We start from the raw sequence: 20,980 nt of genomic DNA, 5'->3' as shown, positions 1-20,980 counted from the left end.
GACGCTATCACCTCGACCAAGGAGGCATTGCAGCAGGACATTGCGCAGGTCGCCACGGGGCTGGGGCTCCTGCGAGCGGATCATGCAAAGTTGGCGGATAAGGTTAAGGACCATGAACAGCTCTTATTGGACCTGAAACCGGCGGTGGTGACCGCGGAACACAAGATAACGGACATCCTGACCCGGCTGGACATGCTGGAACGACGAGCGGAGGATGCCGAAAGCCGCAACAGAAGGAACAACGTGCGGGTCGTAGGCCTGCCGGAACGAATTGAGGGGGAGGATGCGGTGGCCTACATGGAGGAATGGTTCAGGACTATGGTGGCACCGGAGGGACTTACTTCTTTCTTTACACTGGAACTGGCTCACAGGGTGCCGGCTCGCCCGCCAGCGCTTGGCCGCCCCCCCCCCCCCCCGACCGATGGTGGTGAGGCTCCTTCATTATAAGGACCGGGACCTCCTAATCCAGAGAGCTCGGGCTTCGGGCCCATATGAGGTGGAAAACAGCAGAGTCACGATCTTTCCAGACTACACTCAGGCGGTCCAGAAGAATTGGGCATCGTTTCTGGCAGTGAAAAAAGAACTGAGGGAGGAGGGCATCCAGTACTCCTTGCTCTTCCCGGCCAAGCTGCGGATAATCCTGGATGGGGCCACGCACTTTTTTCAGACCCCGGATGAAGCGTGGCAGTGGCTGGAATCGTACCGAGCTGGCACGAACAGGACTCACAAAAGTCGGCGAGATCGGCCTAAACCGCCTCAGGTCCGGCAGTCACAAAGGATCCGCTCCCGCAATAGGCGTCAGCGGGAGAAACGGGAGGCCCAAATGGCTGCAGACAAGAGAGAGGCGCTTGCAGCGACGGCGGCCATTACGAGATCGCAGCCGGAGAGTGAACTAGCAGAGACGGACTCTGGCGACGAAGGCGGCAGGACCGGAGAGGAGCTTTCGGAGGCGGAGAGCTCGAAGGGGCCGGTGGTCACCCCCCAGACATCTGATGGGATTTTTCATGGCTGATTCTTCATTGGGACTTGGACACAGTTTTGGTAGGGTGGCATCCTGTTGGAGCTGGGTGGGTCGCCGGGTAGGGTGCAGCGCTGGCATGGCGGGATGGAGAGCGCGGGGCGCGGGCTCCGCTTGCCGGGGTCGGCGATAACTCACCCCCCCAGGGCCCTTAAGGCCTTCTGTGGTGGCGACCACAGGTTAGTCGGATGTGTGTTTGGTTTAAGGTTTGGATCGGAGCTGACACTGGGTTTGTGGGCTCTGTCCTGGGGAGTGGGGTTCGGGGAGTTTTCTTTTCAATAGTTTGTTTTGGGGGGGGCAACTGCTATGGTGTGGGTATTGCTTGGCTGCACTTGGACTGGATCGCTCTAAGCTGGCATGGGGACGTTACCTAACTTGAAATGCCTGACGTGGAATGTCCGAGGGCTGCGAACTATGGTCAAACGCCACAAAGTACATGCGTATTTGGTGAGGAGGGGGGTTCAGGTTGCCATGTTGCAGGAAACTCATTTGACGAAACAGGAATGTACCGCACTACAGAAGAGGTGGCGGGGTCAGGTTTTTGGCACCACTTACTCAGCGTTTGCTAGAGGGGTACTGATATGGGTGAGAGCGGGGATACCGTTTCAGGTGCTGAATCAATTGGTGGATCCTGAGGGCAGATATGTGGCGGTGGAGGGGAGGTTATATGGTCGGGATGTGGTTCTCAGCTGCGTGTATGCTCCGAATGTTGATCAGGCCCGCTTTCTCGATGGTTTATCCGGGTCCTTGGCCTCCTTCCTAGCGGGTCCGGTGATACTGGGCGGGGACTTTAATTCGATCACGGATGTGGCCTTTGACAGATCTCACCCTCCCCTTGTTGACTCCCCGGTACGTAAGCTAGCCATGCATAGGAAGGATTGGCAAGATAGGTGGGGGCTACTGGATGTATCGCGGGAACAACACAGGGATGCTAGGGACTACTCCTTTTTCTCAGCACTCCATGCTCTACTTGTTAGAATTGATTCGGTACTGTGTAGCGGGTCCCTGGCCCCACTGGTCTCTCATACGGAGTATCTGGCCAGAACCATCTCGGACCACAATCCTCTACTGGTGCATGTCCAATGGCAGCGGGAGCGTTCCGCGATTCCAAAATGGCGGCTCCGGCCCGACACGCTGGAGGACTCAGTGTTCAGTGAGGCAGTCCAACAGGGCATCGATCAGTATTTCAGTGTGAATGAGGGTACTGCTACGTGTAGGTCCACTGAATGGGATGCGATGAAGGTGGTGGTGAGAGGTGTGTGCCTGGGTAGGTTCTCGAATGCTCGATTGTCAGTGCTGAATGCGCTTGCCAGTGCGGAGGAGAAACTGAGGGACCTGGAACGGCGTAGGCCGACCCGACCGGACTTGCAGGCCCGGTTGCTGGAGGCAAAGGAGGTGGTAGCCGCCGAAACGGAACGGTTACGGAGCTATGACTACAGACAATACGCCATTAGAGCGCATGCCGAAAGGGATAAGGTGGGTACGCTCCTGGCCAGGCTTGCTAATCCTACACTTACAGGCTGCCCGGTCCTTAGCATTAAAAATGCAATGGGGGAAATGGTGTATTCCCAATCGGCGGTGCTGGAGTGCTTTCGGGCTTCTTATGCGGAGCTGTACGAGAGTCAGTTGGGAGTAGAGGCCCACGAAATCGCGGCGTATCTGGAGTCGAGGCAGCTTCCGGTCCTTGACGATGACGATGCAAAAACCTTGGGTGGGCCTATCACGCTGGCCGAGATCAGGATGGCCATTAAGCACATGGCACGGAATAAAACGCCCGGGGTGGATGGTTTACCGATAGAGTTCTATCAGAAGTACGTTGATAGTTTGGCGCCTAGACTGCTGGTGGTGTATACGGAGGCTTACAAGTTGGGGGGTCTGCCCGGATCAATGAGGGAAGCATTGATAGTGCCGTTGCTAAAACCCGGCAGGGAAGCGACTGATGTGAGGTCCTACAAACCATTGTCCATGCTGACGGTGGACTACAAGATATTGAGCCGGATCTTGGCCACCAGGTTGGCCCCACACATGACTGGCCTGGTGCACAGGGACCAGGCGAGGTTTATCCCCACACAGAGCACGGCGTTAAATATTCAGCGCCTGGTTGGGATACTGGATGGTGCGGTGGATGCGGACGGTACCCAGGCGGTGTTGTCTGTAGACATTGAGAAGGCTTTTGATAGTTTGGAATGGATCTATCTGGATGAAGTGCTAGTGAGGTTTGGTATTGGCAAAGGGTTCCGCAGGTGGACGAGGGTGCTGTATTCCTCGGCAACGGCGCGAGTAAGCCTGGGCAATTTGGTGTCTGCGGCTTATCCGGTTGGTAGGGGAACACGACAGGGGTGCTCCCTTGCCCCTCTTTTGTTCGCACTGGCGATGGAACCCTTGGCGGTGCGCGCCAGGTCGGGAGACGGATATGCAGGGATTGCAAGCGGTGGGCAGCTGCACCACATCTCGCTGTATGCGGATGATCTGTTGCTGTATATGGAGGACACGGAACGGGCTCTGGAAGGGGCGATGGAGATGCTGTCTGAGTTTGGCCGGTTGTCGGGCCTCAGGGTTAACTGTGCGAAGACCTGTGTCTTTCCGCTTCGAGCGGATGCGCCCTGCCCCGCACGTGACTTCGGGGTGGTCTGGGAGCCATCTTGCTTTACTTATTTGGGAGTCCGTATCTACCACGAGGCCGCGGACCTATTAGAGGGCAATATTGGACGGTGCGTACGGGCGCTGAGAGGTTGTATGTCCTTTTGAGCATCCCTTCCCCTGACGGTGTTGGGTAGGATTGCTCTGTTGAAAATGGTGGCGCTTCCACGGCTCCTGTATTATTTTCGGACGCTGCCCGTCTGGATTCCTCAGAGGATCTTTAGGGACTTGCGGACGATGGTTATTGATTTCCTTTGGGGGCATGGCCGCCGTAGAGTGGCACTGAACACGTTGCTTCGCCCTAAGATTGAGGGGGGGATGGCCGTCCCTGACTTTGAGTTGTATTACTTAGTGGCGCAGCTTCAGGTTCTTACACAGCATGTGGCTAGGGTGTTCAGGGGGCCGGAGTGCGACCGGGAGTTGGGGATACAACGCCATGTACTGGCCGATATCGTTACGCAGCAGAAACTGGAGTTGCGAGGCCTCACTCTGGAGGAGCGGACGCTCAGGTTATGCTGGCAGAGGAGTCTGAGGAGGGCGAAGGCGACTCGACCGTATGCACCGGAGATACCGATCGGCATATTGACGGCACTGCCGCATGGGGGCGATTGGTCCCCACTGTCGGAATGGGAGGAGTCGGGACTACAAGTGGTAGGGGACCTATATGTTGACGGGACCTTGGTGCCCTTCGGGGTATTACAGGAACAGTTTGGACAGCCGGAAGGGGGCTTCCTCTTGCATGCGGCCGTGGTGGCGGCCATTCAGAAGCACTGGAGAGGGGGGCTCATCGAGCCGAACACGACCATGGCATGCCAGTACGTAGTGATGGCCGCTGGCACCTTTAAGGCGGTGACCTGCCTCCATAATAGGATGCTGCACGAGGGGCTGGAACCGCTCCTGGGGCTGAAAGCGACATGGGAGGCGAGCATAGGTAGGCCCATCCCAGACACGGTGTGGAGCCATATTCTTGAGCGTACGTGGAAGGGCACGAGGAACGCGCGCTTCCAGCAGGTGCATTTCTTCGTATTGCATAGGGCCTACTTGACTCCGGAGAAGATCAGACTGTACTTCCAGGTGCAGGAAGCATGGTGTCCGAGGTGCCTGTCGTCGGAGGCGGATATGGATCACCTGTTCTGGGGCTGTCCGAAATTGGAGGCTTACTGGGCGGAGGTAGGGGAACTTCTCAACGCAGTGACCGACAGGGAGGTGGAGTTCGATATGGCGGCGTGTTTGTTGCTCTGGTTCCCACATACCAAACACACTAAGGTGACGAGTACGTTTATTGACCTAGGGCTGATACTGGCGCAGAGAGAGAACCTGGCACTGGAAGTCCAGGGAGGGACCGTCTGTGAGGAGGTGGACGAACGACTTGCTGAGGTGGTCCGAGTGCGAGAGTGTGCTCCGAATGAGGCAGGCTGTCAAGCTTGATAATGAGAAGACCTTAGAATCAGCGCGTGCATGGGAATTGATAGTGCAGTCCTTGCGTGATTCACTAGTGGAGGATGAGGACTGAATGGATAGGACTCGAGGACACCGCGAGGCTTATGATTACAGAGGTATCATCGGATCTGTAGCGGGACCCATGCAAGAGTCAGGCACATGGCACACACCATTAGCGGTTGCTGGGGTGGGTGGGACTAGGGGTTGTTTAGGGGCTGTTGAGGGGTGGGTTAGGAGCAAGGAGGCAGATTGATTACGGCAGCGATTTTGGATTTGGCTGCTTACTGGGCCTGTGGAGCGTGGGTGGATAGCGGGAGGCGGCAGGGGCGCATGGGACGGACATGAGGAGGCCTCGTAGGGAACGGGGAACGGGACAGCAGCGGCTCTGTAGCACTGGAATGTTAGCATAGGATGGCTGATGTTGGGGACAGGTTAGGGGTTGGGGGGTAAAATGCAGATGCGTAAAAAGATTTCGACCTTTGTCCCTCAGGGACGCTCACCATGATGTCTTGCAACTAACTGGGACGCTGTGCCGCCCGGCCTCCGGGATGCGGGCTGAATGGCTGTGTAAGAACTGCGCTCTTACGATTGATGCGGGGGGACACCATGAGTGTACTGGTTGAGCAATTGTATGCTATGGTTTCTAATTCTGCAATAAAAAAAAACACATTGTTCCAGCGTTTCAGTTTGAAGGAGCCAGAGAGCGGATCCTTGAGACAGCAACAGCTCGCCCCTAACATCACGTTCAACCATAACCTTCCCTCCCTGCGCGCGCCTAGCCCCACTGACCACTTGAGAATAGCACCCGTGCCTCTGTGAAGCCCCCGCGCGGCCCCTGCATGGATCCCAGAGTAGGCTGGATTCAACCGGAGTAGAAGGGCCCTGCCAATGCCTTCTGGATGCAAATATAGGAGACCTCCCAGCAAGGCTTCCGTGGCTCCTCCGACGGGGGCTCCCGTACCCCTGGGGGTCCCGACTGCTGTTACCCTCACTATCTCTGCTTAAATACCCCTGCCAAGATCAGCCCCCTGCCCCCCCCCCCCCCCCGCCCCCCCTGGGTCATGACAGCCCCCCTCCCGCGGCTACATCAACTCTCATAGGGCGCACTGGCCGCAGCAGCAGCTCTCACGGCATTGGCGCTCCATGCACTGTCCGGGCTGTACCCGGCCAGAACCCGCGCTCACCACCCCCTTATACCACCCAAATTACTATGACCACCATCACCAGTACCACCCAGGCAGCCGGAAGCGCGAAAACAATGCAAGCACCTACAGCATGAATTATCTGCTGCTGTACGGGCCCCCGCGGAGCTCCCCGGGACCCCATGGAGGAGGAGGAGTGGCTTCTAAGGTCCAGGCCTGCAGGGGTAAGAGTTTGGCGACAGAGTGTGTGGATTTTACTCCAGTCATAATTCAATGACTTGAATAAAATCCACACGGAAACCTTAGAGATCTCAATGTTTGGAATAACCCATTAATTCAAACGGGTAATTCCAAACATTGAGATCTTTAAGGTTTACGTCTTTTAATTATATTGGCAGGGCTGACCATGTTCAAGGTCCGGTTAAGTGGTGTCATGTACGTGTGACGGGTTAACAGATGTGTGAACTCTCCCTGTGGTTAACTATTTAATTGGGTGTTAGGTTGTTGCTCAGTAATGCAGTTTGTTTACTGAGCATCCTGTTCCTGTAATTTTTCTGCCTAGTGGAACACATTAGGGCTGCTCCTGGGACGACTTAGGACATGTCATTGGGTCGCTCATGAGTTCCTAACACTGTTAGTCGTTCTATCTCAGTACTCCTCTGTCTCGTAATTCTTTGTTCATCCTCTTCTGGCTGAAACCTCTCTGGGTGGCATGTATGAAACCACATGTGGGCCCAGGTGGTAGGCCCATACCGTGTGTCATAGTTGAGGGTGATGTTTGTGAAGGTGCTGGTTGGGATTGATGAAAGACGTTGTGAATGGTTGTGGTGGCTGCAAGGGACATACCTGAAATATTGGCCTCATAAGTTGGTGACATTCCCCCATCATCTCTTGTACTGGGAAAGTGTGGTGGTGGTGAGTGTAGAGGGGCGTCCGTGCTTGCATCATTTCTACTTGACGGGATGTCTACTTTATTGAGCATTTCACTAAGTGTATCCTGTATCTTTTTTATTTTCATTGACCGACTTCTGACAGAGTTGATGTTGTCCTTGGGGGCTGGGGGGCTGCACCTTTTGTAGCAAGTCATGGTCAAAGTCTTCTTGCGTTAAGCTGGTTTTGCTCTTACTTAAATTAGCTGTCTCTCCGCTTGCTTAGGTCTGAGAAGGCAAAGAGGCCTGAAAATTATTTTTCATAGGTCCTAGGTCGCCGAAGTATAACTGGGCAGTCCAGGATGGCTGTCCTGTCGTCATGCTGGGATATGGCACTGCTTAGTAGCAACTGCCCATGGGAGTAGCGGCGCTGGCTTGGCAGGTGTTGCTGTTCGCCGGTGAAGGAAGCTTCTGAACCAGAGTGTGAGCTGTGTGTTGTTGTATGTGTTATGTGGAAGGTGTTGTCACCGTCTTCTTGTTGTGTAACATTATTTTTTACTGGTGTGAGCTTCAATATGAACTGTGCATTTATTTGACCTGGTATTCCTTGAACTACATCTCTTACCACTGACCTTGAGCTGCTAACAATTTGCAGTGATTGCGTTTTATCCGTTATGTCATTGTCCATTAGGGTAGGTCGTGGAGGGAGAGAGTAAGGTCTGGTATTTTATAGAAACCAGCGGCTGTCAGGTCATTTGAAGTTGGAGCTTAGTCGGAGGAAGTGATAAGGTTAGGGTACATGCTGCTTACATGATACGTAGGTGGAGCCTTAGGTATGGGTATTGACTCGGTGTATTCTTTGACAATGGTAAGGCGTCTTTGCGCTTTTGAAGCTTGCTTCCTGAATATTTAGCCTCCAGGGAAATAAAATAGTATCATGGTCTAGTGTAGCACAGTCCAAGGTGGCCATGTGTGTGTAAGATTCTTTGTTTTCATGAGTAGCTCCCTGCAGTGTTTCATTTTTTGCCGCTCATGCCCTGTGAAGCTCTTGAGCACATGTTGAAGTGGAGTACCCATAGTGACCTTTATTTATAGGGCTGTTCTTGTATATATCTGGGAGATGTAAGCAGGGACTATTCTCAACCTTATGTGCTGTTCCTGTCTGATTTAAATGCCTAGAATCTGGAACACTGTCGGGAGGACAGCATAAGTTAAAGGTGTTGCTGGGTTGAATGAGGAAGGGTCACCTTCTGAGAGACCTATGACATGGTCGTTGATGAAGTACACAACAATCTGTGGTACTACAAAATTCTGCTGATGTCACGTTCATTCCCTAGTCTCTCAGATGTTGTAGAGCTCTTTGTATGTTGTGCACTGCATTCTGCTGTACAGGCGATGTTAGAGGGCGCTAGGTGAGATAGTTAGGCTTTCTGGGTAGGTGTAGTCTAACTCTGGGATGAATGGATGTTTCTCTCGTTGTGGCTGACCCCTTGTGCCTGGTGAGTTGGACTACTGGGAGTCTGTTTGTTCTACCATGTTGTCGGAGTGATATAGGGATGTAGTTTGTGGACCTGAGGATGTGCTGTCTTAATGGTAGGCTCCCTCTATGGACTCCTCCAAATAGTGGGACTCTGTTGGAGGAGAATTCCACCAATTTCGAGACACTACTGGAGAGACAGGTGAATATCAATATAGTGTATACTGTGAGCTTCTAGCAGTGGAAGACTCCAGTGAGCAATTTGGCCAAACTAGATCTGGGCAGATAGAAGCTGGAAATGCTGGGCATGCACTGGAGCTTGTATTGCCAATGCACTGTACAGGAAGTCATGTCAAGGTCAGAGTTGACACTGTTACCTCTTGAGTTGCAGTTAAATCTATTCCCAGTATATGTCCCAAGCTGTTGACAGGATGTCACTTTGATGTGCAGTAATTGGCGCTATTTTGTCTGTACGAATGTTAAATAAGGCATCTGGTCTGTTATGCAATAAGTGAAGAATTACTTCCGTCCTCTCCACCTTCATTACTCATGTGAAATTATTTCTAGTGCAGTTTACCTGCTTTTAATTTGCAGTGAATCGTTAGAGGGAAGCAAGTGTTTGCTATATTTAAAAGTACTTTTTATTGCTTCCTATTTATGAATTTTTTTAAAACTTTTACTCAGTCTAAAGGATCAATTGGTGAGCCTGTTTTAATCCTTTTTTTCTAGAGGTTTCAATAGAAGAAAGTTAAGCTGGTATTTAAGTTAAAGGCTGCAACACTCAAAACATCTCAAAACAATAGGGTACATTTACAAATATACTAACAGGATGGAGCACTCCAAAATGTACACAACTTGTATGCACTTTTTAGGTTGAGCCTAGCACAGCACGCATGCGTTGCTCTGCGAGGCTTCTTGTAACTGCTCTGTGTGGGTCTGACTCCCTCCACGCATTGGGTTGGCTTTTGCGTGTCTTTCAATAATGAAAGCACACAAATGGCTAAAGGCGGGTGCGTGTCCCACCTCTTTCCTAATGTTCACTCCAACTGCATTTTGCCTGCGGGAGCAAGCAGCGGCGCGCAGGGAGGCAGCTGCATTCCTCGTGGGGATCAGGTTACTATCTTCTTGTCTCCATTAGTCCCCGCCATTTCCCCTTGCGTTTAATACAATGACATTCCTCGGCTATCTGTGACACTTGCTGCTGGGTGTCTTCTGAGCAACAGCTGGTGCCTGGGCAAGCATTCACATTCGCCTGGCAGCTCGCAGTCATATGCGACATTCCTGACAATCTCACTCATCTCTGAGAGAGCGAGAGGGCGGCAGTGCCGGGACAGAGTTTACTTTTGCGTTTCGTCCCCATTGAACTCTACGTTGCCTGCAGCAGGCCAGGTATTAATAGCTCAGACAACAGGCATTGCATTTACCAACCAGCAGGGTGGATAATCACTGTAGTATCTGTACCATGCGCCTTTGAGGCTGCCAGCCGTTTGTTCTATCGGCTCACAGTGCCCTATAGTGACAGTGACGAGCAGGCCTCTTTGCTGCCGATATAGATTTCCCTTAAAGTTGCCGCTGAAGGATGTCAAACACCAGCAGGCTTTCTATTCTGGGCACTATTTGATTTCTTCCCACAAATGTCCAAATTCTAACAGACTGCAGTTTGTCGCCTGGCCATTTACAAAGTGCTTTTTGAATTCTTTCTGCTACGCCACTTAGTGTCAGTGAATATTGGGGTTCGCGAGAGCAGTTAATGACAGCTGGGGGCAGCCTGGGCTTGCGTCAGCAGACAAACTGCTCCCCGCACACCACCTAGCTCTCTCTCGAACAATCCTTTTCAAAATCCAGGCCCATGAAGGTATCCATAAACCGTAGATCTTTGTGTAAGTAAAAAAGTTCCTAAGGCTCAAATAGTTAACAAAAAATGCCTGAAATTGAGACTGAAAGCCCTAGGTGTTAAGTAAAGGGCAGGGCATCATTCCTGGGTGGTAGTGGTAAATACTCAAATTTCTGGAGGAAATAAATACTAAAAGGGAAGGATCTCATTCAAGATATTTGGCGATGTTCTCCACGCTGTCTGAACATTTTCAATATCATCCTACTCGGAATCAGATTTTCAGTTTGAATAATACCCATATTTAGCACATAAGTTCACGCAAAGTAATTTGTAAAGCGAAGTCACAAATGTTAGCCTTTGTGGCACACCATGATGCAGCAATACAAAATTATATTTTCTTATTTGTAGTTTATCTAGGATTTAAAAAAAATAATAAATCAAGTATCATAACCTCAGCCTATCGGTGCACCCTGCTTCAAGTATTTCTGTCCACTTAAAGGATGTTAAAGAATAAGGATGAGTGGGGGATGTATGTGGGATATGCACAACTAGACCTGCCTCTATTACATGGGTACTGAGCTCTAGTGACGCTCATGTTGCACAGGACCTTTGTGTGTGGGGCGGGTGGGAGTGTAGATGTTTTCTCTGGTACCTCTGGTTGACAGTGGTTTCCATGGGTGCAGACCCATAGGAGTGTCAGCCATGCCAAGTTTCCCAGGTCTATGCGTGATGTGCTGCTCCAGTACGGGCTTTTCTTTTGAATTCTGGGACTTTGTCTGTGTATTTCATGATATGCCAGGACTACAAATTCCAGAATAAAAAAAATCTGGAATGGTGCAGCATATCGTGTGTGGACTTGGGAAACTTGGCAGCTACTCTGTGTCGGATGTACATACATTAGAATGCTTCTTTAACAGCTCATTACACTGATGACTTCCTATTTGACCAGGTCACATTCATATAATTCTGCAGATGTCACATAATAAATAGTGGAAAGGTACTGTGTACAGGGTAGGCCTACCGCTCAATGGCAAAGCACAATACATCACATTTTGAACTCCTTTCATTTCTAGTAGGTGATCTAACACAGTTGAAACAAACAAGGCTATAAGTTACAAAATGCACTAATCTGTAAACTTAAATTAAGAAACTGGGGACCAGATACTACGATTTGTTGGGTTTGCGTAGTTTTTTTGATGCAGCCCATGCAAAATCTGTTTTAGAATTAACAAAGCTGCGCAAAGTCCACATTACCTTGCATCGGAGAAGCATTGCATGGGTGAAACATGGGTGTTCTCATGCATCCACCTGTGTACTTTGACAAAAAACAATATTTACTAAAGTCAGTAAACCTGGGTTTGCGCCTAAATGATGCGCTACCAGAGGCTGGTGTAAGGAGGAAAAATGTTTATTTCTCCTTGTTACTTCCTCTTTGTATGTGTGCTGTGTTCTGCATAACACAAGCACTTTTGTGTCCTAGCGCAAGTGTGCGTGCATTGGCGCTAGGCAGGCACAAGTGTGCCAGCACTAGGAGAGAGCAAACTGCCCCATATCTTCGTATATGTGGCGCAGTACTGCTCTCTTCCTTTCATGCAACGCAGTGCAGCATCTTCTCTTGCTGCACTGAGTTGCATGAAATGTTTGTAAATATGCCCCTGGATACATGGGCCCAGATTGACAAACATTTTGTGCTGTGTTAGTGTCACTAAAGTGACAGAAACCTGTACAAAATGCTTTTTTATTTACATTTTAAGTTTTGTACTCAAAAGTTGCCTAAAAGTAACGCAAAGCACTGCTTTCCTTTATTGTGCTTCAAGGGGCATTCCATGGGTGGTATGTGGGCATTCTCATGTAACAACCTATGGTTTTTAACACACAACCCTATTTTCTAATAATAGTCAACATGGTTTTGCACCGGAAAATTACGCCACTTGAAAGCAGGCTCTGAAAAGGAGCATTGTTTCACCTCTTAACTTTTCCTAATTTGCTTGTGTACTGCACTGTACAGCATACATATAAAGTAGGAAAAGTTAGTTAAAGCACAGTATTTTGTACTGGAAGGCCACCCTTCCAGTACAAAACCTATACTATACTCGCGCAGACACGTTGGTGCTATTAACCCCTTCGACGCTCATGACGATCTCAGCTCGTCATGAGTTACGCCTGTCGTTCGCTCATGGCGAGCTGAGCTCGTCATGAACCGCGGGTTTTAAAAAAACTCCGCGCACAGCGGGAAAACGGCCCGCGCACATGGTGTTAAGCAAAGGTGTATGTGTTTGTGGTGCTTGGCAGTCGTAATTGTGCATCTGTGCTAGGGAGAGAGCAGGATAGTGCCATATCTTTGTAGAAATGACATTCCTGCTCTCTCCCACTCTCACAGAGTTGCTGTGCTGCGTTGTGTGAATGTTTAGATAATCTGGGCCATGGTGAGCTCTGGACATGGAGGGACATGACCACCATACATGCTTCCAGTGCCCACTGTGTTTTTAATCACTATGCCATAAACCGAATCACTCTGTAAGGTATGATATCCCATTTTGTCCATGCCACCAACAATGTTGACGACTGAGATCATTTGATATCATATTTTCTAATTCCACCATCATTTTTCTGTTGGCAATGCCACCTTGACAGCCATGGTCTAATATTACCCCTGAGGTATCTCAACAATTGGATTTTTTTACTTCTGTTTCATTTTTCACTTCCATCTTTATTTTTTTTTTTGGCGGAAACATCATGCCCTCTTTTTCGATTTTCTTCTCCTTTTTAAGTTGCGCATTCAAGACCTCTTGTATATACTTTAGTATTTAGTTATTACGGTATATACTTATATGTGTATGTACTTTGTGGGCTCTGGAGATAAGCCCTAGAACTAGTCTGCTTCCGCTTAGGGACTTTTTTTTTCTGTTCAACTGCCTCTATTTAACTGTCTTGATAGAAAACGACCAGCAGAGTTCCGTAAAATACCAGAATTGCTTTCTGCTGAGAGACTTATTTTGTATTTCTGGCAACTGCCTCTATTTAACTATCTTGATAGAAAACGACCAGCAAATGTCCGTAAAATACCAGAATCACTTTAGCATTCTCTAGATTCTAGTCCATAGAAATTGTCTTCCACAAGCACCCATAGACAATAATATTTTTTCAAATCTTGTATTTTCAGTAATATGACCACCGAAGCCCCTGATTTTATATTAAAAACAGAGCTTTGGACTGTACCATTTTCCGCTGAAAGACGTTCTCTCCATGTGCTCCCATACCTGGCATGTCACGCAGTTTGGTGCTTACTTTCCCTCTATGTTAAAGAACAGTAGATGTTTCAGCACCCAGGCTAATGTGCTGCATAGCTAAATACATATCCGGTTCCAAAGGCGAGACCTGTTGCATTGCAAATGCTTTATTTACTTGGCTAGATTACGTCTCGCTAGTGAAAACCCCCCCCAAAATTTGTAGGCAAATAATACAACACTGCGTTGTTGCGCAAGATACCGATCTTTAGAAGGAAAAACAACAAGTCACTTGAAAACATGGAGATAGATTAATCTTAAGCTGCCTATGAAGAAAGACCGCGGCCTCCTCAAAGGTTGACAATTTCCTCACAACTAATTGAAAAGGCAAGTATTTTTAATCCTCACAATGATGATTCTTTGCCAGAAACAGAATGAAAGAAAATAATTAATACGTTCATCAGGTCTGAGTAATTGTTTTGACAAAAAGATGATTTTTTGGGCACACTGTTTCCATAAGTAATTTCTATAAGTGGCTCTTCGTTTTTGGTGCGGAAAATAGTCACTGAAGAAACTGATGTCAGTGCGTCAGAGGAGCACTTATATACCGGTGGACGACCTCGCTACGGTGTCGCTCGACGCCATCTTCTGACATGCGAGTTACTGCTGTAAAAAAAAAAAAAAGATATCTAAATATATATTCCGGATCCAGTCTGAGCTGATGCCTGAGGATAATTCAAAGGTAGGGAATCTGCAGATAGATCCTGTCTCACCAGATAAGGCGTTACCAAAGGTAAGTATCTTATTCTTCTGTACAATATAACACTTTCTTCCTGAAACCACTCATCCTTAGCAAAAAGAGAACCTGTCACCGAACCTTCTCTGGTGCTGTGCCCTTAAGATATGGATCTCTCTTCCACCGGAAGTCCTCAACGACTGCTTTCAAACTGGAAACCAAACGATTCCTAATAAACACATTCTTACCTTAACTGGGCTAGGCTCACCTGCTTGAAGTCATTGATCCTACAACCATTGTACCATCATTTGATGCTGATCTTCTTTACCTCGTTGTGTGCCCTCCCTTATACCCCGCTATGTACCTGTTTATTGTATTACTCTCCTTAAACCAGTTGTCCTGTAATCATACGTTTATTCCTGTTTTATATTCTTACTTTACTTGATGTCGATATTGCATTTGTCCTTCCATCCTTTTGTAAACTGCTTTGATATCCTTCGGGATCTTGTTCGCGCTATATAAAACTTTATAAATAAATATCTTTCTTGGGGACTTTTCATTTGAACTGTGTAGTAAGCATCTGTCACCTGACCACAGGTGACCAAAACCTTCAGTTTACTAAGCACCTCACATTTTTATATTATTTGCCATGTGTGACCTGGACTCTGGGGGTGTGGCTGCCTGTTGATGATGCAGAGTACCAGCTCCCAATCATTTTTCTCAGGGGAGGTCAGCTTAAAACAGTTTGAAAAACTCTGCCCTAAGGGTACGATTTTCCCTGTAATAGGTATTGCTAAAATCTCTTCTTAGCGGTCTACCAAGATCTTGTAGTAAAAAAAATAATTAAGTAATGCATCCATCCATATAAATAAATATATAGCTATATAGATACATATAGGGCCTTTGGGTTGGCTCTGTTTTGCCATGGGTCTGTCCTTTATAGACATTTCCATCCATGACAGCGAATTGCATGTGGTAATGGTTCAGTCCGCATCAGTTATTGACTTTCTTGCCCTGTGAATGGAGCCCTTTTCTGATCACATGTGTACATCCACCTGAAAATGAGTGCTTTAGTGTCGGGGCTGGTTGGCCATTCCTTTAATTTTTAGTTCTCTCCCTATTCTAATTCCCCTTTCATTTCCATGCTTGTCCTCCTTTTATATTGATTTTTCTTAAGCGGATACTGCTGCTCTCCAGGCAGTCCGAACAGGTTGCTTCCATGCCACTCATTTCAACTGCAGTGCACCACATCTTACATGGCCACTTTCTCTAAACAAGGAGACAATTATGGGAGGCTGTTTTGACTGTATCATTGTTTTACCATTCCAAGATAGTCAACACGTTGGTTCGAAGTGTGGCGTCCATGCTTCATCTTAAAACAGCATAGACAATTTATAATACATTTGCAAGGCGGACAACTGTTGGTCTGTTTGGTTTTGGTATTGCAAGCCTATGCCCCTGTGCTTAGAACAGCTTTGTTTTCTTTTTTTCCCCCGTTTTGTTTAAAATAATTTTGCATACATTGCGTTTATTTATGTTATTGTGGTTGTCAGAGGGTGTATGCAAGAATGAGTCAGTATATTGCACTTATGCATCCATTCATCAAAGATGAGTGACTATGGGGCATATGTAGGTAATGTTTGTTTTGCGATGATCAAATTGCGATTTTTTTGGGAATCGCAATTAGAGAATCGCAAAACAAAATGTAGATAAGATTAGCAATTTTTTTTGCGAATCCCAATTATTCCTTATTTGCGAATCGCAAATTGCGATTCGCAAATATAGGAATGAATGAGCGGCTAGAAGGCCCATAGGAATGAATTGGAAGAGATTCTCAATTTGTGATTGTTAGACCTGTCTGGCTTCTTGCGTAGTCCCTCCAATTTATTATTTATTTTGTCCCCTTTTTGCCCCTCATACCTTTAATAATTTTTGTCCACTAACTTTTTCTAGGTGTTGGTCAAGGGGATAGGTGTTCTTTCCCCCCCCTCATAGTTTTTCACCTCAGGCCTAGAGGCCTGTTCTGACTGGAAAATAGTTGGAGACACAAAATGGTGGCTACTAACTGCCAAACCCAGAACCTGTCCCATAGAGTAGCATAGGGAATTCCAGAACCTTCTGGTCCCTTCTGGACCTTTGAGGGTCAGCCTATAAAAGGCGGAATGCTGGACAGCCATTTTGTCTACCAGAGAGAGTCAGCTGGAGGACAGGCTGTAGCTTAAGGTGGGGGTAGGATAGTCAGAGGTTTGGGCCTATTGATTCACCACCCTTCCTCCCTTGGGTTATTTGTCCTATCCCTGCTGCGTTGGATGACTGGAGACCCTGGGCGCCTAGCTCGCCCCTTGTCTAAATCATACAGGGGAAGTCTACAGGAGAAGGAGACTGCAGCGCTGCGGAGCGCAGACCTCTGCCCAGTAAAGGAACTTCAGGGAAGTGACCCCAGGATATCGTTACAGTGGCTGTAAGGACTGTGAGCTGGTGAGGAGTCTATCGCCATATATTCCAAGCTTATTCCCCCCTTTTACCCTGTACCTGGGGCTGCCCTTGTTAAAGTGAACTCCCAGTGACTGAAGTGGGGCTGGGAGCGTGTTCTTCACGAGGCGCTACGTGGTGCCCTGGTTGCTTGTTCAGGCCGCCTGTGTGCCCTGTGGCCGGAGGCTGCAGCGGACGCTATAGTGGAGGATCGTCTTTCCTGCGCTGTGTCCTGTCAGCGCTAACCCAGCTTAAGGAGCGAGTGAGCCGGTGCTTGAGGGCGGGGCCGGAGAAGGCAGAAACGAGCAGTCTCCTACTGAAGCCGCCGCTCGCTCGCGCATGCCCGGTCGCGCCGCTTCTCTTCAGGAAGGCGGAGGCGGGACCAGGCGGGGAGGCGCCGAGAGCCTAGCAGAGGCGGAAGAGTGTGCCATCGCCTTTCCCCCGCTCGAGCGCCCTACGAAGGAGCTGGCGCGAGCGGGAGGGGGGAATTGAGAGGAAGAGTGTGACATCGTCTTTCCCCCGCTCGAGCGCCTCACGAAGGAGCTGGCGCGAGCGGGAGGGGGGAATTGAGGAGCCTGGCAGTGGCTCGGAAGAATCGGGGAAAACTCCCTTTTCTCTGCTCAGAAGCCACACGAAGGAGCTGGCTCGAGTAGGAAGGGGGAAGCTGAGCGGCCCTGGAGATCGGTGAGCCTCCTCAGCGTTCAGCTCCTTTGCCCTGCCTCTGGTGATGCAAGATTACCACTCCAAGCTGTATTTCAAGTAAGGAGGATTAAGCAGGGGAAGTGAGACATAATCAGCGCTCTAGCTGAGGAACCAAACTAAAGTATATAGCATCCATAAAGAATCTCTGAAAGGGGCTGCACCGACATTTGGTTTCCTGGGTTACCCAGACTGGCTTATTGCTTATAGCAGGTTATTACTCCAGTGGAGCTAGTCTAGGTGGGGAAGTGGATACTGAGGGATTTTGCAGTGGCCAGTGAAGTTGTTCTAAGAGCTCCTGCTCATTAAGTAGGAGTGCTGGTGTCTAATAGAGACTGCTGCTGCACAGACCTGTACAACCTAAACCTTACTGTAGTAGTGTCCCATGGTGGTAATTAGAGTGACTAAAAGGGAGAGTTAAAGAGCACTTCATAGAAGTTGAGCCACATCAAAGTTGGAGTCTAATGTAATGAAATGCTCTATTACTGTGGTTTTCTGATGTAAGTTAACACTGCTAAAACTAATGCTTCTGACTTCATGACATCTGAATGTATTGAACTGTAATCTTTTCCACAGACAGAAAAGTAATATTATTTCTCCTGATCAAATGTGTAATTTTCAATTGTGAATACTAAGAGCTAAAACAAAGAGTATATTATTTTTATAAAACAGCTCATATTTTTCCATATTTTGGTGTAGTGTCATTTTTGTGTGTTATTGCGTGGATTTACTGCTGGGTGGTTTGCAACCTTCACACTTGTGCCTCTAGAAATGCATGTCTTACCCTAGGCCAGGCTACCCTAGGTGACCTGACATCTCAGGTTCCAACAGTGATTCTCTATTAGAGAATCGCAAATTGAGAATGCAATTTCAGGGTTGCAAGGGTGTCAATAGGACACCCTGTTGCACCCCTGAAATTAACATGTGTGCACATGTGACCCACATACATGCCCTAAGGGCATGTATTAATTAATTGTGGTTTTGTAATGCGCTAGAATCGACTCCCGAAGGAGTATCTCTGCGCAGCAGACCGCTGGGGAACCCGTCCTGGCTTTCCCTGTGAGATTGTCCCTACTGGGTATCTCCAAGGTGAAACCAGGCAACCCCGGCGTATGTGGGGGGCCGTTGTAGAGATGAGGCAAGCTAATGCCCAGAGTTGCCGAGTGTGATCCCTGGTTAGAGTAGGCACCGAGATGAGAATTATCGAGTCCGCTGACCCTGGTCCATGACCCTGCCGCATCGGGAATTGAACCCTGGTCCCGGTCCGTCCTCTGCTCTCTGGTCTGCCGCCTCTAACCAGTGTGCCACACCACTCCACTCCATGTATGTGACCCCCATGGCAAATTGAAAAATGCCAAAAAGTCATTTTTCAAAGAAATCGCAAATTTCCACCAACCCGAAGTTGGTGGTATTTTGTGATTTCTTAAGCCACAATTCGCACAACTTGGGTGCTTACTACATTGCATTACGGAATCACAATTTGCTATTCCTTAAATGCAATCGCAAAATAAGGAATCGCACATTTTGCGATTCCTTATTTTGCATGTGGCTTTTTGTGTGCTACATAGCACACTGCCCAAATTGCGATCGCAAACGCTGGAATTCTGCAAATTTCAGCATTTGGGATGGCAATGGGGCTACCTACATATGGCCCGAGTTCCTAAATCCATCAAAATATAATGCGTCTTCATTCATAGCTGGAGAGATAATTCAAGAGCCGAATGTCTCCTATTGCAACAAAGCAGTTTCTTTGGGTCATGAGTTTGAATACTGGTGAGTCCGACTCAGCCGGTCATCCTCCAGAAGATTGGTAAATTGAGTACAGTGAGTAGGTATTAAATACATCTGTTACTTACAGTGCTTAGAAACAGCAGAAGTACGATTTGGTGAACTATATGAAAAACACGCTTTGACCTTACTGCTGTCTCCTTTTACAGATCATTTATCAATGGCACCCCTCAGCAGAAATTCATAACCAAGCGACGAAAACCTGCCGTGCTTGCAGATCGTGGCCGGCCTACCCCAGGTGAAAGAAAACCGAATTTTCTTACAAAGGTAACTCCAACAAAATGACTTTGCCTCGGGTGTTAGATACTACTTCTATTTACATTCAATAGTTACACATTTTAATTGTAGAGCTATTGCAACAGTACCTTTTTTTGCTAATCAAATGTATTGATTTTATGAAGAAAAACAAAGGAAAAACCATACCCGCCATTAGCACATTATCCGTGCAAAACAAAGACCGGAGAATATGACACCAGCATACAGAAACTGACAGGCAAGGAGAAAATAGCATCCCATCCGTCCCATTCCATAAGTGCTCCTCTGGGATTATCAATCCTCTACCACCCGACCCACTTGCCCCACATTCTGCGAAACTTCTTCGGGCAGCCTCTGGCCTCGTATATGGGCCGCTCCTGCGCTAAAGCGCCATGGTGGGTGCAGCCGAGTTCAGCCAGTTGGCCGTAATGTCTCTTTTGGCCACCATCATAGCTGTGTTTAGACAGAGTTTTTCAGCTCTGGAACCATCCATCCCCTCGGTGATGCCCAGGAGCACATTCATTTGAAACAGTACCTTGTTATCTGAAAGTTGCCTTTAAGGCTTTGTACAAACTTTGTACGTGGCAATTCTGAATGTTCAATTATTTTGGTCCACATTCCTGCTGATTGCGGGTTGTTTCAGGCGCGAACATGGGAGCCTACATTACTCCTTATGTCGGTCTCCTGGCTCTAGGGACATCTTGTCAGAAGAGTAGAGAGCGGTTCAAACTTTGGACGTGTTATGGTCGTGAATGTCCTGGTGATCATCGCAGCCTCTGGGTTGTTTGGACTCCTAGGTTTTTCCATATTTTCAATGTTTCTCCTTTTGCTCCATGTTATGTGTGTCCACAACCTTGTCAGCTGTTAATGTAAACAAGCATTGCTAAAGCAATGCCTGAGGCTCGACCTAAAAACTCAAGTAGAGCCAGAGAATGTTTTGTGATTAATGTAATAAAAACGTTACAGGATAACAAACTCCTCATTAATCATATTAATTGTGAATAAGCATTGGCAAAGGCAATAGGTTGTGGCTTTGGAAACTTCTGGCTTTGTAAATCGTTTTTAGCAAAGCCTTGCAGTATGGCTAAAGAGGAAATTTAAAAAAAAGGTACTATGACTCAGCCGCAGTGAATGTGCCATTTTGTTTGTCTGCACTACGCATGCACACACCTACAAAATGCACTGGATAGGGACAATTTCTTTTTAATTACTTATTGGATTGGCAAATAAAGAAAATAGTTAGTGTCAAAGGTGGTCTTTTTTTGTATTTATTTGAAAAGAAAAAGAGGCTTGAGAGGAGGAGTGGAAGAATAATGGTGAGCGCTGGGGAACGATCACAGAGGACAGGTCGGAAGTAAAACAGGAGGGTGGGAGAAGTACACA

The 20,980-nt window shown here is 48.0% G+C and overlaps 1 protein-coding gene across 2 annotated transcripts in view; it reads left to right on the top strand.

Annotated features, from left to right (window-relative positions):
- LOC147673978 (uncharacterized) overlaps positions 1 to 20,980 on the top strand; it is a 659,950-nt gene that overhangs the window by 108,552 nt on the left and 530,418 nt on the right. For both annotated transcript variants that reach the window (XM_086945060.1, XM_086945061.1), the window contains exon 4: positions 19,492 to 19,609. In XM_086945060.1, coding sequence (XP_086801186.1) covers positions 19,492 to 19,609 — 118 coding nt within the window. The remainder of the gene's footprint in view (positions 1 to 19,491; positions 19,610 to 20,980) is intronic.

The sequence above is a fragment of the Lissotriton vulgaris genome, chromosome 12, assembly GCF_964263255.1.
Source record: "Lissotriton vulgaris chromosome 12, aLisVul1.2, whole genome shotgun sequence".
Lineage (NCBI taxonomy): Eukaryota > Metazoa > Chordata > Amphibia > Caudata > Salamandridae > Lissotriton > Lissotriton vulgaris.
The sequence above is the reverse complement of the archived record's forward strand: the minus strand, read 5'-3'. Positions and strand labels throughout refer to the sequence as shown.